This window comes from Schistocerca serialis, chromosome 5 (assembly GCF_023864345.2).
Source record: "Schistocerca serialis cubense isolate TAMUIC-IGC-003099 chromosome 5, iqSchSeri2.2, whole genome shotgun sequence".
Lineage (NCBI taxonomy): Eukaryota > Metazoa > Arthropoda > Insecta > Orthoptera > Acrididae > Schistocerca > Schistocerca serialis.
The window spans coordinates 242,576,401-242,596,449 of NC_064642.1; the positions used below are offsets into that span (position 1 = coordinate 242,576,401).

The 20,049-nt window shown below is 40.2% G+C and overlaps 1 protein-coding gene across 2 annotated transcripts in view; it reads left to right on the plus strand.

The window, feature by feature from the left end:
- LOC126481173 (uncharacterized) overlaps window positions 1-923 on the plus strand; it is a 40,503-nt gene extending 39,580 nt beyond the window's left edge. For both annotated transcript variants that reach the window (XM_050104743.1, XM_050104741.1), the window contains one exon: window positions 748-923. In XM_050104743.1, coding sequence (XP_049960700.1) covers window positions 748-845 — 98 coding nt within the window. In that variant the 3' untranslated portion in view covers window positions 846-923. The remainder of the gene's footprint in view (window positions 1-747) is intronic.
- Window positions 924-20,049: the final 19,126 nt, after the last annotated feature.

Sequence of the window (20,049 nt, forward strand, 5' to 3'; positions counted from 1 at the left end):
GATTCAAACTTTACTGATTTTCCATTCTACGATAACTGTTTCTTTCGGGATTTTGTTAACTTAGTTTCTTGTATTATTACAATTATTGTATTGTAGACATTAGGCTTATTCACTGATTTGGCTGCTAGATATTTATTGAGATATGTAATAAAACTTGTTTCATTGTAATACTATTGTATTGGAAACTGAGCTCATAGCTTCGAGTCTAGGTTGTACGAAAATAAAAATTAGGCTGCGGAAAAGTGTACGTTTGTATAACAGACTAACATGTTTGCCATCTAGTCTCACTTAAACAACATACGTTGTTTTCGAAAGACAAAGACTGCTTTCTTAAGTAATTCACCAAACAATTAGAGCAGAACATAGGTAGATCTTGGAGTACAGAGAAATAAAACAATGAGTATTTTAAATGTAGGATCTCATTGGTTATGATAATCGAGACACAGGGTCTGTTATGTTTGAAATTTTGTATAAAGTGTCTCAAAACAACCATCGTTAATTTAGCACTCCTACTGTTCTTTCCTCTCATCAGTATGTATACATCCCTTTACTTGATAAGATGTTGATCGTAGGAACTTCTTCACCACGATTATGAATTAGAGATTTGGCGATTAGTTAGAGACTTTTATATTTTTCTGTGTTTCAAATATTTATTTTGAAGAGATCTTCAAATGCTAATAACTCATAAAAGATAAGAAATTTAATTATTTTCATTGTTTGATGGAACATCTTTCTTATATCTTTCAGATTTCCAGTTCGCGATGAAAGAAGACTGTATAGCTCTAAGCAGCGCGGCGTCTACCAAGAAACCAACAAACGTTAATCGAATTCCAGACCAGCGGTAATACTGGGACCACACTTCAGCTTCGCCATCGTTGTATTTATTAACAATTTATTTAATAAACGATATCAGTACTCAATAACTTCTGTTTTCTCTATTTATTTCTGTATCTAAATTTCGTATAATAGTAGACACATTGGGGTACGCTGCCTGCAAACGTTACATCAAGTCCGAAAACAACGACATTCTTTACTGCTTACACTACAAGCGATGTTGGGGCTGATTCGAATGACTTGACCTGTCGTCGAACACACGATCCTAAAAATACAATCTTCAACGTGGTTATACAACTGAAAGTGTACGTTCTAGAGTTCGTGATCCATATTTTATCTCAGTCAATGTTCCCACAAAATATATAGGAAACGTAGTGTAAGTAGCGTCTACTGAGCTGATTAACCTAATGCATTTAAGTGAATACCATGTCTATTCATGTACCCCCCCCCCCCCCCAAACGAAATGTATCCAAGACACAAGAGAGGCGACACAACCATCTATTTACACAAGTGGAGGATAGGATATAGGTAGGCGCCATACTGTAGAGGTAAAATATTGTGCATAGCAGTGCTAGCTGCCAAATACATCACGCGGGGAAGCTAAGACTTGTCTGGAAAAGAATAAGTGATAAGAAAACATTTCAGATGTAGCAGAGAAGCGCTGTTCCAAATAATGTGTGTCGAGTTGTCTGTAAATAAGTGATAGAGGAAAACGTTATCAAGTTATCCTGCGAGAGGCGCAAACGCTAGGAGATAAGACATCTTCGAGTTTTAGCTGCAGTTTTCTTCAGGAGAAATTGTGACTTGCTCCACCGCAGCACAGCACTTGGTTAGCCTGTATGTGACCACGGCAATATTTACACATGACAGATCTCTGTGCTAGAGCAACGTGGAGATGGGAATTTCAGTTAACCTGAAGTTGACAATTAGCAAAATTGCTTCGAGACGATGCTGTTACTCGGCTGATCATCCGAAATAATTTCATCAACTCTGTTACAGTTTCACGACATTAGTCAAAATGCTCTGAAACGCCCAGAGCAATTGCAACGGAGATTGGTACGTATATAATTATTGGGTAAGACAGCCAGTGCCCCGTTGCGCGTGGGGTTCATATATCATCCGTCCAAAAATTTCCGAGACTGATTTCATTCTTGGTGTACAACAACAGATGTGTTTTCTACTAGTCAATTGCAACCACGCAGTGTTTAGTAGAGGACGTGGAGCAACATCTCTACATCAGGTGTTCAGGATCTTTTCCAGAATGTGACTCACAAATAAAATCAACGACTTTTGAATGTCTTCCGAGATTTGATTGGAGTGCAAAACGTAGATAATTCTTTGCCGGAAAGAAATGTCAAGAGTGACGAGATTTTTGTTATAAAATGAAACCAACCAAAACCGACAAAACGCAAAAATTCATGCCAGTCTGACGAGCGAGTTATATCCATGACCGTTCTATGCATTGTACTTGGAGCGGACGGGATATACAAGTGGGTGACATATCAAAATAATCGATAACGAACAATATTAGTGTCAGAGTCGAATCATCCGTTTTCGGGGGTGACAGGTTCATTGCAAACAAAACTAGAATACATACACATTTTACTTTATAATTTCTGTACTGCATTAGTACGTCTAAATAAACTAAAGGATCTTTGTACTCTAACCAGGTCTCAGTAAGATAAATCCATACATATTACAAAAATGGATATTTGTACGTGTGTTTTTATATACGTATGTATGTGTGTTCCACATTTCCCCCTAAAACATTGTAACGATTGCAACCAGACTTTCTAGACATGTCACTTTCTCTCTGTAAAAAATCATTGTTGATGTAAGAACCACCTACTTATCAAAAGTGTGGGGGTGGGTACGAAAAAGTAGTGTAGCCCATGACGCGCGAATACCCAGAATATATTCATCCAGTATTTGAAAATGAGAGCACTTATTGACTTGCGACGAACTTTATACATAATTTCAAACCTTAACGACATTTAATCTTTGTAACAACCCCAGCAAAATGATGAAAGGAAGAAAGTTTATCGCTTACTAGGTTTTCGCTGTTCATGCAGTAAGACTGACGCATCGAGCACGACGTTTTAATTTATTACTTCTTTGTTGCTAACTGTATTCGCGACAGATTTTGCAGACAGTGTTCACATGTACATACATAGTTCAGGAAACATGACGTCATAAACACTGAGATGAGTAAGAAACTGCCGTATCACGCATGACTTTTAAACTTATTGTACGACACTTATTTCAGGATATATGACGTCATAATCATTGAGATACCTGAAAAAATGCGCATCATACCTGATGTTTTAATTTATTTCGTCTTTGATACTTACTGTATTCGCAATACATTTCGCAGACACTATCCAAATAAACCACTGTATGTACATGAGGAATTATGTCATTACACGACATATTGTTTAGGAGATACGACGTAGAGACAAACTACAGGGTGAAATTCGCTACAGATACAGATGAAATACGGTACAAATACGTGTGAAATATATTAAATGTATGGGACATGTGCGTACTCTGGCAAAGTCGTGGCTGAAAAGATCCTCTAAGCCCCTGCACCGATTTCACCCAAATCTGGTTCACATATTATTTACCGCCTGGAAAGAAATATTGTAGTGGTAAGAACTGCCAGCCTGCTATTGGGGTGGGCATCATAACTTAGAGAGAAAGAGGAAGGGGAAGGAGGAGGAGATTAGTGTTTAACGTCCCGTCGACAACGAGGTCATTAGAGATGGAGCACAAGGGAAGGATGGGGAAGGAAATCGGCAATGCCCTTTGAAAGGAACCATCCCGGCATTTGCTTGAAGCGATTTGGGGAAATCACGGAAAACCTAAATCAGGATGGCTTGCCTCGGATTTGAACTGTCGTCCTCCCGAATGCGAGAGTCCAGTGTGATAACCACTGCACCACCTCGCTCGTTTTGGAGAGAGGACAGCGAGAGATGTAGTAGCAGATCGACTTAGGGGGGAGAAGATGATGGATGGAGAGGGGAGAGGAGCATATGGGCAGAAAGAAGGGCAGGAGGTGACGCAAAGAGAGCGGTGGGAAGAGGAGATGGACAAAGGGAAAAAATGTGTGGCCAGTGCCTCCCGTCGGGTAGACCGGTCACTTGGTGCAAGTCTTTTGAGTTGACGCCACTTCGGCGACTTGGCTCGTCGATGGGAATGAGGTGATGATGGTGATAAAGACAACACAACACCCAGTCCTCGAGCAGAGAAAACTCCGACCCAGCGTACCCGGGCCCCCTGGCACGACAGTCCGCTGCAGTGACCACTCAGCTGTCGGGGCGGACGGACAAATGGAGAAGGAGCAGACGGACGAACAGAAGAATGGAATAAATACATACCCGTGCAACGTCGGGAACTCAGTTAGTAAGGTAAATCAGAAACCGGGACATACCGAGTAACCAGTTGCTACCCAATATAATGCACGGCCTTTGGTAGCCATTTGATGGAGGTCCATGTAGATCGAGAATAATATGGGTCTCTATAGAAATGCTGTTTATTCCTCACACATAGCAGAACGTACCAAAATGATCAGAACGCTGAGATGCTTATTTTGAATACCCAGCTTATCGTACAACATATAGCAATCAATATGTACTTTTTGCAGCGGTAGAACGACAGGCTACTGTGTGGGATAAGGTACCGTCTAAAAATAAGAGCAGAGAGCAGCGCATGGGGAGATTTGCAACGATCAGCGGCGGTAGCACAAGTGGTCGGCAGTAAGTCTTCGATTTCAGACGTGCTGCTGTGGTTCCCTTGTCGGTGAGTCTGAGAGCGCTGTTTGCGATACACCTTGTTCGTGGGCTGTCGCACTTACACCTTTCATAGGACGATGAACTGCCATTAATAGTAAACATTCGATAAAGTTATTCATTGAGCTTTTACCGTTGACTTGCAGTGCTGTTGTGCTCGTACATGTCTGCTTTAAAAATAAATACAAATTTAATATTTAATACTCCTGCTGGGCTACATCAATGTGGTTTCTCAAACCAACTCCTCATTTAAAGCCCTGTTTCCTGTGGAGCATCCCGACACAGCGGATCACCACGGCCATGAAGAATAGCTGAAGGGCCATGCTGGACTGTGAATTCTATAAATCTAGGTCTAGGCAGTAGCACCAGCTTTAATGGGTCGCTGGCCTCACGAGCAGCATTAGCAACGAGGAAGCAGGACCGTGGTACGTTGATGATATTTTACTCTTCTTGACAACAATACTTGAGTGGTCCAAAAGAAGGTCTATTATACTTGAGAATATCTCCATTACTATTTCTATTACCATTGCTGTGCAACCTTGGTAGAGGCGTCTGACAGCTTTCACATAGCTCGGTGACACGCTGTGTGAAAGCTGTCGGACTCCTCTACCAAGGTTGCACGACAATGGTCAAAGTGAGAAATCAACTATCTCAAGAGCTTGAGGTGACAAAGGGACTAAGCCAGGGATGCGCACTCGCCCCAACACACTTTAAGATCCACGTAGAGGAGGCACTAAAATTCCGGAAAAGGAAATGAGGAGGAATGGGTATCCCCAGCGACGATGAGATCTTGTTCACTTTATTTTTTACAGACGACCAAGTGTTAGTAGCTGGATATGAGGAAGTTGCAAATTACATGCTGCGCAAATTGAAAGAAGTATATGAAAAATGGGGTATTTACATAAACGCATCTAAAACAGAATATCTGAAAGTGGGAGAAAATGCTGTTAACGACTTACAACTTGGTGCTGATACTATTAAAGGTTGTCAATGGTAGAAGTATGGACGATATAAACAATAAAATTGGCCAGGGCAAGCGAGCCATAAAACAACTAATGGTATTAATATTTCGCAGGAGAGCTTCTGTGAAGGTTGGAAAGTAGGAGACAAGGTACTGCCGGAAGTAAAGCTGTGAGGACGGGGCGTGAGTCGTGCTTGGGCAGCTCAGTTGGTAGAGCACTTGCCCGCGAAAGGCAAAGGTCCCGAGTTCGAGTCTCGGTCTGGCACACAGATTTAATATGCCAGGAAATTTCATATCAGCGCACATTCCGCTGCAGAATGAAAATCTCATTCTGGAACTGAATGGTATTATCTGGAACAAAAACATAACGCGCAGAACAAAACATACCATCCACCACACAATTATTGAAATAATCACAACTTATGGTGCAGAGTTGTGGGAACTAACTCAGAGGCAGAAAGATCTCCTGCTGGCTGTCGAGATGAATTTCTGGAGACGGGGTTGTGGATTTTCCAAGCTTGATCATATTAGAAATGATAGGATCAGAGAGGTTATGAATGTCGAAAGCACAATCCTAAACTACATAGAAAGGAAGCGCCTACTCTGGTATGGTCACTTACAGCGTATGCCAGACACAAGATGGCCAAAACGTGTATGGCAATGGACTCCACATCAAAGAAGAAAGCGCGGTAGACCTGCGAGATGCTGGAAAGACGACCTCAACGAAGCAATGGCGGCGATAGTTCTTAATGAAGGCGACTGAAATGACCGTGAACGATGGTGTTTGGGATGCGAGAGGCCGTAGAAACCTCGCTCATATATGTACTATCGAAGTAATAAAATCCCATCTGAGTGCACGTAGTGGCCTTTTTCACTGAGCGGTGAATGTGAGATTACAAAAGTATTAGTCCCAGCACTAAGGGATTATCAGCGCTAGTAACAGCATTGATAAATAATTAAAGCTAAAATTTTAATCGATGTTGTTGATAATGGAACTTCCGTAATAAATTACACAAACTGCAAGGAAGGAAGGAAGACGAAAAGCATCATATATACGTTTTAAAACATCAATTATTACTTTTCGCACATGAAATTTAGTTATTTGCACGAATAAAAAACTATATTATCCACACCTACACTAAAATTTTTGAGCCTTTGCTTAATAGAAACCCGTTTCCATGTTTACTTAAGAGAGTCTTAGCCTCTGAAGCAAAAGATTGCTTCTTAAATATATGTCTGACGATAGAATATTTGAAAGCAAAATGTTGTCCGTTGCCCTGATGTAGCGAATATTTTCAGAAAATCTAATTCTGTCGCCAATCGATTAAAAAATTGGTCACTGGTGTACGTCTAAGTCAGTATAGTTCCTTCTATTTCTGTGTCATCGAATAATTAACATCTCACATATGATACATTAACTTTGTCATCGCCTTGCCATTCCTGCACAGTAAAATATTTATTCACACAACTCAGCAGCAGACTAAAAGTTGCTAAAAATACTAACTTCATAACAAAAATACGGTTCGGAATATAATGAACCAGTTTAAAAGCATTATTTCCTGATTATAGTTTTCCTAAATAACCTGTAACTTAATGGTTGACGCTGATGACGATATCGATTTTGTTAATACCTAAAAAAACTATGAAGTAGCACATCAAGAAAATCATTACTCATAATGGTTACTGGTATGACACACGTTATGTGCACTTTATATGTTTTATTTTATGAAACGATAATTACAATTATGTTACAGAAATATTTTACTAAGAAAAATCTTATACACTGCTGATAAGTAATCCATTTTCTTTTTGCTCAAGGTAAACAGTGTAGGGGAGACTGGGAGAACACCGGCATATCAGTTAATACCGACAAATCGTTTTCTCAGCTGAGTAGCGCTGGAGTGAGTAGGAGAAACTACTGAAGCATAGCGGATGATGCCAGGAGCAGGGTGCAGAGGCGGAGAGTTCTTGTAAACGACTGTCTTATTGAGGGGTTATAAATTAATTTTTAGTGAATTTTCATACTATATTTCGTTCACTATCATACAGCGTTAAGAACGTAAACATGTTTAAAGGTATTAACTATAAGGGAGGCAGATAGTATGTTTATTACTGCGTCTTTTAGTGTGGGTTTTGTAACTTTTCGGGCACTAGCAAAGCCATTAAAATCTCAGCCATGAAGCTGAGTGAGGTAATGTTGACAAATGAATGTAGGGCAATGTCGACAGGCTGTCGGTATTTCCCCATGCTCTAAACGTCAGGAAAAAGGTGTTTACACTTAAGTAAGGCCTTATATCCAATTTTAAATGGCGAGGACAAGAAAAAGAAAATCGGTAGGTGCTAAGTGGAGTGCAGTAACACTAAAAATGGCATTTTAGTTTAATGAAGTCAGGGAGATCACTGAATATCGTATAGGAGGAATTGAAAATACCAGGCATTACACTTTATGACCTATTAAAATCAAATTCACACAAGATCTTGAGGAGAAGATTTATTTTTATTGCTGAACAAAAACAATAATTGGTCAACAATGTGACTACATTGGCACAATAATTCTATGACATTTCCCTGATTGAGTTGGGGTGAATTGCCCATGAACTTGCTGAAAAACTAGGCCATAAGAACAATTTGATTAAAATTACCAAAATATCTGGAGAAGACTACACTTCTGTTTTTAAAAAGAAAAATATTTGTAAGCTTCAGAAAACTATCAGCAACAAGTACCAAATAGATTTCTAGGTTTCAATAAAGCTGAGGCTGATATATTTTTTTCTACCTTGAACAACTTTTATAAACACTTTTTGTGTATATATTTTGATACATGTTAAGATAATTAGATATGTTATTTGGTAGAATAGGAATATTATTGGTTCTGAGCACTATGGGACTTAACTTCTAAGGTCATCAGTCCCCTAGAACTTAGAACTACTTAAACCTAACTAACCTAAGGACATCACACACATCCATGCCCGAGGCACTATTCGAACCTGCGATCGTAGCGGTCGCGCGGTTCCATATTGTAGCGCCTAGAACCGCTCGGCCACCCCGGCCGACTAGGAATATTATTCTGTCTGTATTTCTTACCCAGGTACTCGGGGCAATACTGACAGGTTGCACGCTTAAAAAATATTTATATAGCTTCTAAGGCATTTAATATTTTTCGATTTTTCTGGTACAGGTATACGTCTAACGTTCCTGGATCAGACACGATGCCATGGGAGTGACAGATTCCAAAGCAAACCGAAAAATGTCTTAACGTGTCGATATTGGCCGGTCTCTCCTACTCCAAGGGGCAGGGAGGGGGGACGGATATGGTTTGAAATCTCCACCTAAATGGTGACGTCACATCATTCCTGTTCTCGTCTTCAGTTCCAGCCTACCTTCCCCTACACTATGTGTAGTTCGAATACTACGATTTGTTTTACAACAAACTATATCCAGTTTCCTAATAATGAACAAGATCGGACGATGACGTTGATAACGAATGTTTCAAGTTAGAAGGGCTAATTATAGGTAGCTATTCTTTTATTTATCGCACCACCTGTTACACGAACACCAGTGATAGAGAATCATGCACTTTACTACGAAAGGCCTGCCGGAGTGTCCGAGCGGTTCTAGGCGCTTCAGTCTGGGACCACGCGACCGCTACGGGCGCAGATTCGAATCCTGCTTCGGGCATGGATGTGTGTGATGTCCTTAGCTTAGTTAGGTTTAAGTAGTCCTAAGTTCTAGGGGAGTGATGACCTCAGATGTTAAGACCCATAGTGCTCAAGAGCCATTTGAACCATTTTGAACTACGTAAGATGCCCGTATACCACAACAATGAATAAATTATGTCAGACTGAAATTTTGCCAGTGCTGATGATTTCTCCATCTCTCACATCCCTAACTTCTTTATTCTTGCAACTACTGGCGTATATTTAATCACATACCTCTCAGCGACTATCGATATGCAACGGCACGATGAAGTTAGGTGAAAGATTAAAATGGGTAATTTATTAAATGCAGCTCGTGCGGCTACAGTATTCTCTCAACGGACAGAAATTACGGATGAATATAAAAACGAACAAAGACACATTAAATATACTCACTACAAGCTATTGGAAATATGACTCACATGTCAATTGCAACAAGTTATCCGAATTACTTACGCAAAGAAAATAGTAACTGTGAAGTAGAGAATATATAAGTCAAGACTAATAATATACAAGTCAGAATTTTAAAGGTTATTTTCTGTCGGAAACGCCAGAAGGCAAGAGAAGTTGGTTCAGCAACAAACTGGGAACGAGAGGGAAGAGGCGCTGTACGCGTAAATTAGTCAGCGAATTGTTAAGGTGCTCCTCACGCGCAGTACACGCTAGCCACGCACTGTGCGTCTGGATTTTCGCCGTGAAATACTGCGTGACGTCAGAGGTGGACGCTGTGTCAAGGCCTGGAATACACGGTAAATCGCGCCCAAACTGGCCAGTGGCTGAACTCGTGAAATATCACTGCAAAATGTTAAAGGACAGGAAAACGTAATTCGTACCTGCTCAGGCAAAATGTTTTTTATGTATGTGGAGATAAAAAGAAGACGGCGATCTCAAAAGCGAAGATTTACGTTACGTATACTACTGCAGAGTTCGATTTTTTTTTTTTACATGCAATTATGTTACGTTATTCCTGTAAGTGATACTGTGTGGGATGCTTTAATAAACAGCTCACAGTTGCACACTGGCTCCTTCTCGTTGGTTAGTTCGTTCATAACTACTCCTCTGCTTACCGAAGATGCACCTTTTCATTATTAGTATTCACTGATAATCGGTTAGGTGAAGTTTGTTAAGCATAATGCGTTGACATGCCACTGTTAGTTTATGATTTCATTTGCCGAAAGGTGTTACTGAAATACAGTAACAAAACCATGCCACAGGATCCGAGTAAAGCTTCAAATTTCGTGAATGGTTCAGTCCCAAACGGCATTCCCTACTTGAGAATTACTGTTCAGTACCAACCTTGTCGACCCACAGCCAAACCAGGCGTTTCGAACCGTAAGTGGAACTATTAAAACAACTCCGCTATCCAGTAGCTATCATTAATGAGTAATATCGCACCTCCCCATACTAGAAGACTGGTAGCCTTGAAATCAAAGCTGAAAAAAATGTAATGGCAACCCATCCATTCCCATTCATAGCGATACAGATTTCCTTAAACGCTAGCAATAGAGACTGAAGTCAAGACATCCATCTGCAGCTGTCCCCAACCACCTCAACACCTTCAGCATCAATGATCATCGGACATCAGTTTGACACGATCTGCAAGTCACGAACTCCCATCTCGAGTCAGCTCCAACTTGGAATGTACCAGGATTTTCTCTTCCCAGAAGACAGTCGTGCAACATCAGCACGATTCGCACAGGGACTTCAGAATGTCTCTGATGCGACCAATGTGAAGCTGAAGAGCAAATAGTCGCCCACATGGCGCTGGTTTGGCCCGATATATCCTTCTGCGCTACGTTACGAGACATCCATTTTAGCGATCGACCACATCTGAAGACTCCACATTAATGACTGGAGAGCGATCAAAAGCAAGCAGCAGTAAAAGTCGTACTGATCACAGAAAAGTTTAATCACACTTTGTCCCGTCCCATAGAGGTTTTGTTTGTTCTCGTGTCGGTGGAGATGCAGAAACGGCGACCTCACAACTCGTTACGCGTTCATTCTTGTAAGAGCGTAACTATATGTTCAGTAAGAGCATAAACATCATCCCTCCACAGATACGTCTCGCACTTGATGAGCTCGGCACCTCGAAGCAGGCGCCGTAAACTGACGCCATTTTCAGCGCAAGCCAGCGCTGTTACGCGGTTATTACACAAGTATAGCGCACGGTTTGCTGCTGCGTGGGATCCGCTAGGTCGGTTATCGATCTGTGTAGTTTTCCCGCTGTGTATTCCTGAATCGACCAGCCGGCTGCAGATTGGTCCAGCCTGCTATATAAGGCCGCGGACAGCGCACAGACGCGCAGTCTTGCTGCGTCCTCAGAGCTCGCCACTGCTTAGACATGCTGTCAGCACAGATGATTGTCATAGGTAAGTGTGCAAACAGGTTATCGCATACCATTAAATGTGTCCGTGAGGGACTGCAAGCTGAGCCGCTGCGAATCGTATTGGACGTTAATCTGTTGTAGCACTATTGTCATTAGCAGTGCCATTAGAACTATAGTTTGTATAAAATTGACAGTGCGAGTAAATTTCGCACTCTGAGGGTCCCGAAAAAATTTTATTATGTACATAGACGGTTCAGCCATTTCGGGAATCGAGAACATCGACGATTTTTGCCTTTTATCGACATTGACACTGGCAAGATTTCAGGCCCGGTGATTCGAAGACTGTAGAGAATTTTTTAATTTCAACTTAGAAATCGGATAACAAATGATACAAGAAAATTTTTTTCGAGTGAAATTCTTACAAGTTAACATTTTTCTGATTTTTCCTTTACTTATATTGTGAAACCTTGTTTCCTTCCAAATTAGATGACACGTCAACGGGAAGTAATCTATAGGTTTTTGCCTTTTATCGACATTGACACTGGTAAGATTTCGGACCCGGTGATTCGGAGACTGTAGAGAATTTTTAATTTCAACTTAGAAATCGGATAACAAATGATACAAGAAATTTTTTTTGCCTGACATAATTACAAGTTTAGCAGTTTTCTGATTTTTTTCCCTGTACTTATACTGTGAAACCTTGTTTCCTCCCAAATTAGATGACGCGTCGACGGGAAGTAACCTATAGGTTTAATTGAGTGTGTTTCCAAGTATCAAAATATGTGACACATAAGGCTATATCTCTTGCCTGCATTGATTTCGAAGCTTAACTTCCTTACAGCAGCAAGGGACCATAGACCTTACTATGCAACATAAATTTCAGCTTGATACATCTATCTGTTCCTAAAAAAATGGCGTCTCAATAGATGGATGAACAGACACTGTTGGATAACAAATGACAACATTATTTCTCATATTACATAACTGCGAATTAATAATTTCGGATTTTCCCTTTACTGTCACTGTTTGACAAATTTCATGATTGTACGTCAACAACAAGTACTCCATAGGTTTTAATGAGTTTGCCAGTATAAAAATATGTGGCACAAGTTGACGTATCTTTTGGTTGCACTGACTTATAGATTTACATTCATTGCACCACTAAGGGACGACAGACCTTTGTATGCGACATAAATTTCAGCTTGATATGTCTACCTGTCGAAGAGAAAAAAGGAGTCTTAGCAGACTGACGAACAGACTCACAGACTTTGTAAGAAATGACAAAAAAATTTTTTTCACGTGATATAATTACAAATTAACATTGTTCCGATTTTTTCTCTTACTTGTACTATGAAACGTTGTTTACATCCAAATTTCATGATTCGAGATCAATGGGATGTACCCTATAGATTTTTATGATTGTGTTTACGAATATCAAAATGTGACATAGATGCCCACATCTTTTGATTGTATTGACTAAGAGGCTAACTTTTATTGTACCTCTAAGGGACCATAGATATTAGTATGTGACATGAATTTGAAATTGGTATGTCTACCCGTTCCCGAGAAAAAGGGGTCTTAACAGGAGGACAGACTGACAGATAGTCGGATAACAAATGACAAATATAATTTTTTTCGTGTGGTAAAATTACAAATTAACAATTTTCTAATTTTTTCCTTTGGTTGTACTGTGAAACATTGCCCTTCTTGCCAGATTTAATGATTCTGGGTCAATGGGAAGTACCCTATAGGCATATGGCATAGAAGCCGTTTCTTCTGATTGAATTTACTTAGAAGCTTCAATGTTCTACACCGCCAAGGGACCATAGATCTTAGTATACAACATAGATTTCAACTTGATATGCCTTCCCATTTCTGAGGAAAAGAGTCTTTAATAGTCGGACAGACCGACTGACAGACAGAAAAACAAGAAAGGGTTCTGTTTTTATAGATTGAGCTACGGAACCCTAAAAAAATGCTAACTGTTATCAGTAGGTTCTGGACGTAAAGGTTAAAGAATTTCACACAGCAAAGGAAGTTTGTCTATTCCCTTTTCCTTTAAAGTCTCCTCTTTTATTTTATTCATGCTGTTGCCTTCAGAACGAAGACTTGTTTGATGCAGCTCTCCCTAACAGTCCATCCTGTCCAAGCCTCTGTATCTTCAAAAAACTACTGCAGTCTACATCCATCTGAACCTGCTTAGTGTATTAATGCTAGAACTCGCTGTACCCTTTTTACTTCTCACACTTCTCTCTGTTACCAAACTGACTATTTCTTGGTGTCACAGGATGCCTGCTATCAATCGATCGCTTCCGTTAGACAAGTTGTACCATAAATCCATAAATCTCTTTTCTCCCCCATTCGATCATTCGATTCAGTATCTTCTGATTAATTATTCGATCTAGCCATCTAATCTTCAGTATTCTTCTACAGCACCATATTTCAAAAGCTTTTATTCTCTTCTTCTCTGAACTGCTTATCGTCCATGTTTCACTTCCGTATATCGCTACACTCCGGGCAAACACCTTCTGAACAGAGTTCCTAACACTTAAATTTATATTCGATGTTTTTCGAGAGATAGGGTGCGTAGGACAAATTCTGCACACACGTTTCTCTTTTTTAAAACATATTGGAGCATATCTTGAACAATTGATTTACACATGTTAAGTTCGTTGCTGCACTACAGTTTGTGAGACAACACCGTTGACACACAACGGACGAACTTCCACTATTTAACACTGCCTGCTTGCAGCTGACTTGTCAAATGCTCATCCGTTGCTTACATTTGTTATCTGGGGCTGCCACATAGATCTAGCAGTTGTGACATTATAGTTGGGTAGTGAAGTGTTGTTGGTTTCAGTTTGGAATGACTTTCATCAATAATAGTATTTGCTTTTATATTTAAATACGCTACTGAATGTTAGCCACCATCATACAGTTTGATAAATTATTTAAATGCCTGTCTTCTACTATTCATTATGTTGTATTACAACAGCCTTAATTAATTTTATGCGTTGTTTCAAATATACAAAGCATTTGAAGATGACCGTCTGTGTAAAGCTCGTTCACCATGTTACTGCTGTGTCAAAATTTATACCTTAGCAGCTGATCGGTACAAGTTGCTCAAGCCTGTGAGATGTTAGTACTGGAAGAAAATAATAAAACATTCCTTTTCCTCACGTGCTCTAACCCCGCAGTGACCGTACTACTTATCCCTCTGCCCATGACGTAAAAGGCCAACTTCTCCTAGCTCACGAACGATTTTTTCTTTTGATTTGTGACTTTTGGCCTGAAGGCCATACAACCAACGAACGAATTCAACAACGTCAATTAAAATTAGGCATTTCTTAAAATATTACTGTCTCTGTAAGTATATTAGTTCGTTACTGAACATGAACACTATAATATTGACGTTAGGTGAATCTTTGGATTATTCGACTGTTAGTTGCTAAACGCATTTTGTTACAAAACACGGCTGATAACCGCGGGCAGCACGAATACTTCATTCGGGCCGCAGTTTGACGACCACTGTTTCAGACGGACGGTGAACTTATGAAAGCACGATAGCAGGATAAAAACTGTAATGTTAGACATTAAGTTACGAAATGTTGCGATAGGTCCTAGAAAACAGCCTGAAAAGTTTACCGTACTTTATCTTCTTTTTACCAATAGCTTCAGAAATATGTCATTCATACAAGTTTTTGCTTAGCAGTTTGGGATCGAAAAGGTGTGCTTAAATATTATCTTCAGTGTCTTCAGTTTTATCCTAATAAACTTTCACATGTCTCCAGTAGTCTGAAAGGGTAACAATTTACAAAAGTTAGACTCTTTTATGTCGCAACGAAGATCGCTTCCGCTGTGACTATATCTGAATAGACTTTGCGATCTCAGACTGCGGATAGAAAACTGTACTGATGAACAGTTCGCTGTTCTCGTTACGACGTAAAATGTCCGTCACCTGCAGGATTCAGTTGCCATTAACAACTTGCTATAAATGTCATTTACTTGCATTTAACGTGAAATCCTGAGGCAAATTCGTCGCCTTCACGGCAAACTGCCAGTCTACATAGCCATCCTCAAGAATTCTTATTTTATTTCTCTCTGTTGCGTGCGAAACAGCAAATTACACTTTACTTCTTTTTTCAAAAATTGGTCGCATCTGTTCTGCAGAGAAAATACTTAGATTCTTCTTTGAAGACACTGTCTTCACCAGTAATAACAAGGAGAATCATTTGAAATCTTTAATATTAAACAGGGATGTGTCGCTGTGTTCACTATATTCTCACTATTTGTTGGTGCAGTCATTCGTCTTGTCAAACCAAAATTACCGCCAGATGTTGAAACTGAGGATTATCAACGTCTAAAAAATAAGGACCGGTACAGAAGTATCTTCAACTAGCGTCAATTCAGCTCCAATACTTGGATGACAAAGTCGTTTCTGACGGTTCAGAAGATGATACACAGGCTATTCTAAATGCTTCCAGTGAAGCAGATGAAAACAACGCCTTGATCTTAACGTAAAAAAGACATATCCTGCGTCAAGCTATTCGCATTTCCACCCAGTTCCTCCTGCCATCACAATCACTGGCGAATTCAGCAGAGCATATTGCATTTTCCTTACCTCCGTAGTCATGTATCGACAAGTACAAACGTTGATGCCGAAATCTAATGTCACCTCGAATGTGGAAACACGGCTTTCGCTATCCTGAGGGAAAGGTTTTTGATAATCGCAACGTCAGGACTCAGAATGAGTACACGTCTGTAGAACTTGAATCACCAATAGGAAGCGCATAATTTGCATGAGGAAATAGATATTTGTTCTGTCTGATGAAAATCCATGGAATCAATTTCCAAGACGGACGAACTGATGGCTAATGCTATGTACTACGTAGCGACAACTAACAAACATCAACTGAGGATGACTGCTCATGTGGTCTATCTTCCAGACTCTCATCTCACCCAGCAAATTGTGCGCACTCAGCTTAAAAGATGGACAAAGTGAGAAAGCTGCTTGCAATTGCCATAAACTTTGTGATAAGGTACAGGTGATACGCGCATAACAGGATAACACCTGCATGGGTCAATGCGTGTGACTGACACCAACTTAGCAGGTGATGTACTTCCGGTAAAGGCTAATTTTCGGTTCCAACAGGCCAACACAGTTCATGGTAATAATGTCACTACTTGTGGGGTGTTATTAAGTTAGATCATTTCGTGATTAGGGGAGTTGATGAATAATGGTTAATTTCATAATTAGAGTATGTTGTTGTTGTGGTCTTCAGTCCTGAGACTGGTTTGATGCAGCTCTCCATGCTAATCTATCCTGTGCAAGCTCCTTCATCTCCCAGTACCTACTGCAACCTACATACTTCTGAATCTGTTTAGTGTATTCATCTCTTGGTCTCCCTCTACGATTTTTACCCTCCACGCTGCCCTCCAATCCTAAACTTGTGATCCCTTGATGCCTAAGGACATGTCCTACCAACCGATCCCTTCTTCCAGTCAAGTTGTGCCACAAACTTCTCTTCTCCCCAATACTATTCAACACCTCCTCATTAGTTACGTGATCTACCCACCTAATCTTCAACATTCTTCTGTAGCACCACATTTCGAAAGCTTCTGTTCTCTTCTTGTCCAAACTATTTATTGTCCATGTTTCACTTCCATACATGGCTACACTCCATACAAATACTTTCAGAAACGACTTCCTGACACTTAAATCTATACTCGATGTTAACAAATTTCTCTTCTTCAGAAACGAGTTCCTTGCCATTGCCAGTCTACCTTTTATATCCTCTCTACTTCGACCATCATCAGTTATTTTGCTCCCCAAATAGCAAAACTCCTTTACTACTTTAAGCGTCTCATTTCCTAATCTAATTCCCGCAGCATCACCCGACTTAATTCGACTACATTCCATTATCCTCGTTTTACTTTTTTTGATGTTCATCTTATATCCTCCTTTCAAGACACTGTCCATTCCGTTCAACTGCTCTTCCAAGTCCTTTGCTGTCTCTGACAGAATTACAATGTCATCGGCGAACCTCAAAGTTTTTATTTCTTCTCCATGGATTTTAATACCTACTCCAAATTTTTGTTTTGTTTCCCTTACTGCTTGCTCAATATACAGATTGAATAACATCGGAGAGAGGCTACAACCCTGTCTCACTCCCTTCCCAACCACTGCTTCCCTTTCGTGCCCCTCGACTCTTATAACTGCCATCTGGTTTCTGTACAAATTGTAAATAGCCTTTCACTCCCTGTATTTTACCCCTGCCACCTTTAGAATCTGAAAGAGAGTATTCCAGTCAACATTGTCAAAAGCTTTCTCTAAGTCTACAAATGCTAGAAACGTAGGTTTGCCTTTCCTTAGGCTTTCTTCTAAGATAAGTCGTAAGGTCAGTTTTGCCTCACGTGTTCCAACATTTCTACGGAATCCAAACTGATCTTTCCCGAGGTCGGCTTCTATCAGTTTTTCCATTCGTCCGTAAATAATTCGCGTTAGTATTTTGGAGCTGTGACTTATTAAACTGATAGTTCGGTAATTTTCACATCTGTCAACACCTGCTTTCTTTGGGATTGGAATTATTATATTCTTCTTGAAGTCTGAGGGTATTTCGCCTGTCTTATGCATCTTGCTCACCAGATGGTAGAGTTTTTTCAGAACTGGCTCCCCCAAGGCCGTCAGTAGTTCCAATGGAATGTTGTCTACTCCCGGGGCCTTGTTTCGACACAGGTCTTTCAGTGCTCTGTCAAACTCTTCACGCAGTATCGTATCTCCCAATTCATCTTCATCTACATCCTCTTCCATTTCCATAATATTGTATAGACCCTCTATATACTCCTTCCACCTTTCTGCTTTCCCCTCTTTGCTTAGAACTGGGTTTCCATCTGAGCTCTTGATATTCATACAAGTGGCTCTCTCTTCTCCAAAGGTCTCTTTAATTTTCCTGTAGGCTGTATCTATCTTACCCCTAGTGATATAAGCCTCTACATCCTTACATTTGTCCTCTAGCCATGCCTGCTTAGCCATTTTGCACTTCCTGTTGCTCTCATTTTTGAGACGTTTGTATTCCTTTTTGCCTGCTTCATTTACTGCATTTTTATATTTTCTCCTTTCATCAATTAAATTCAATATTTCTTCTGTTACCCAAGGATTTCTACTAGCCTAGAGTATATGAGACAGAAAGTTGTTCTTCAGAAACAGATTTGACTCTTATTGGTTTAAATGGCTCTAAGCACTATGGGACTTGACATCTGAGGTCATCAGTCCCCTAGACTTAGAACTACTTAAACCTAACTAACCTAAGGACATCACACACATCCATGCCCGAGGCAGGATTCGAACCTGCGACCGTAGCAGCACCGTTGTTTCGGACTGAAGCGCCTAGAACCTCTCGGTCACAGAGTGAGACGCTGTAAAATGAGGGTTCCCACTGGGTTCTGTCCTGCTTCCATTGCTTTATATATGATTGACCTGTCATAAAACATTGCAAAAATAATTCTTTCTGAAGATGATATCAACGTGAAAGACTCTGGATGTATTACAAATGATTTAGCAAACAGGGCAGTGGATAACATTAGTACATGGGTAACAGAACATGGACTCAAGTGAACTGAAAAAAAAGAAAAATAAAAACATCACAGTGTATACTGTTTCTGACTCGGAACTCGCGTGGAATCAATTTACTGTCTCGAGCTGATCAGATAATCACGGAAATCGTTCGTTATAGTTTATAACTTACAGTTATATCTTATGGTGAAAAGCGCTCTTGGTATTATCACATTCATGATCTCGTGAAGAAACTAAAAGTTCCCGTCTCTAAAGTAAGGACAATCTTCACCGACTCTGAAAAAAAAAAGTGAAAAAGTTTGTTTACTTAGCACACATTCGCTCTCTGTTCTATGGTTTCATATTTTGAGACAATTATGCGCGCTCAGGAAGAGTAATCTCAGCGTAGAACAGGGCGTCAAAACGATCTGCTGTGTCAGTTTGCAAACTTCCTGCAGAACGTTCTTCGAAAATCTGATTCTGCCATCCCTGTACATGTATTGAGAATTGTAGTTAACAATGGGGACTCATTTGAAAGGAACTGCGAGAAGAAAACGTGGCAGATTCTGCTAACACCATCACAAAGAGTAATGCTCCGAGCCGTTGTCTTATACGAGACGATTTCTGGAATCAATTTAAATACCATTCATGTCGCCGATAACTTAGTTCAAACCTTACTATGGACTGGACGTCATTTTTGTGGCTTGCGTATATGCATCGACAGATGTGTATTACCGTAGGGCAAAGTTACGTTGGCTTTGATGGAAGTGTAAGTAGAGCAGCAGTGTTGCCTAGAGATGGACAAACTCGTTCATCCTTGGGAACTATATCACTGGTGATCGCTCTTTTTTGGGAACCGTTCATTTTTACTCGTTCACTGTTCATTTGTACTT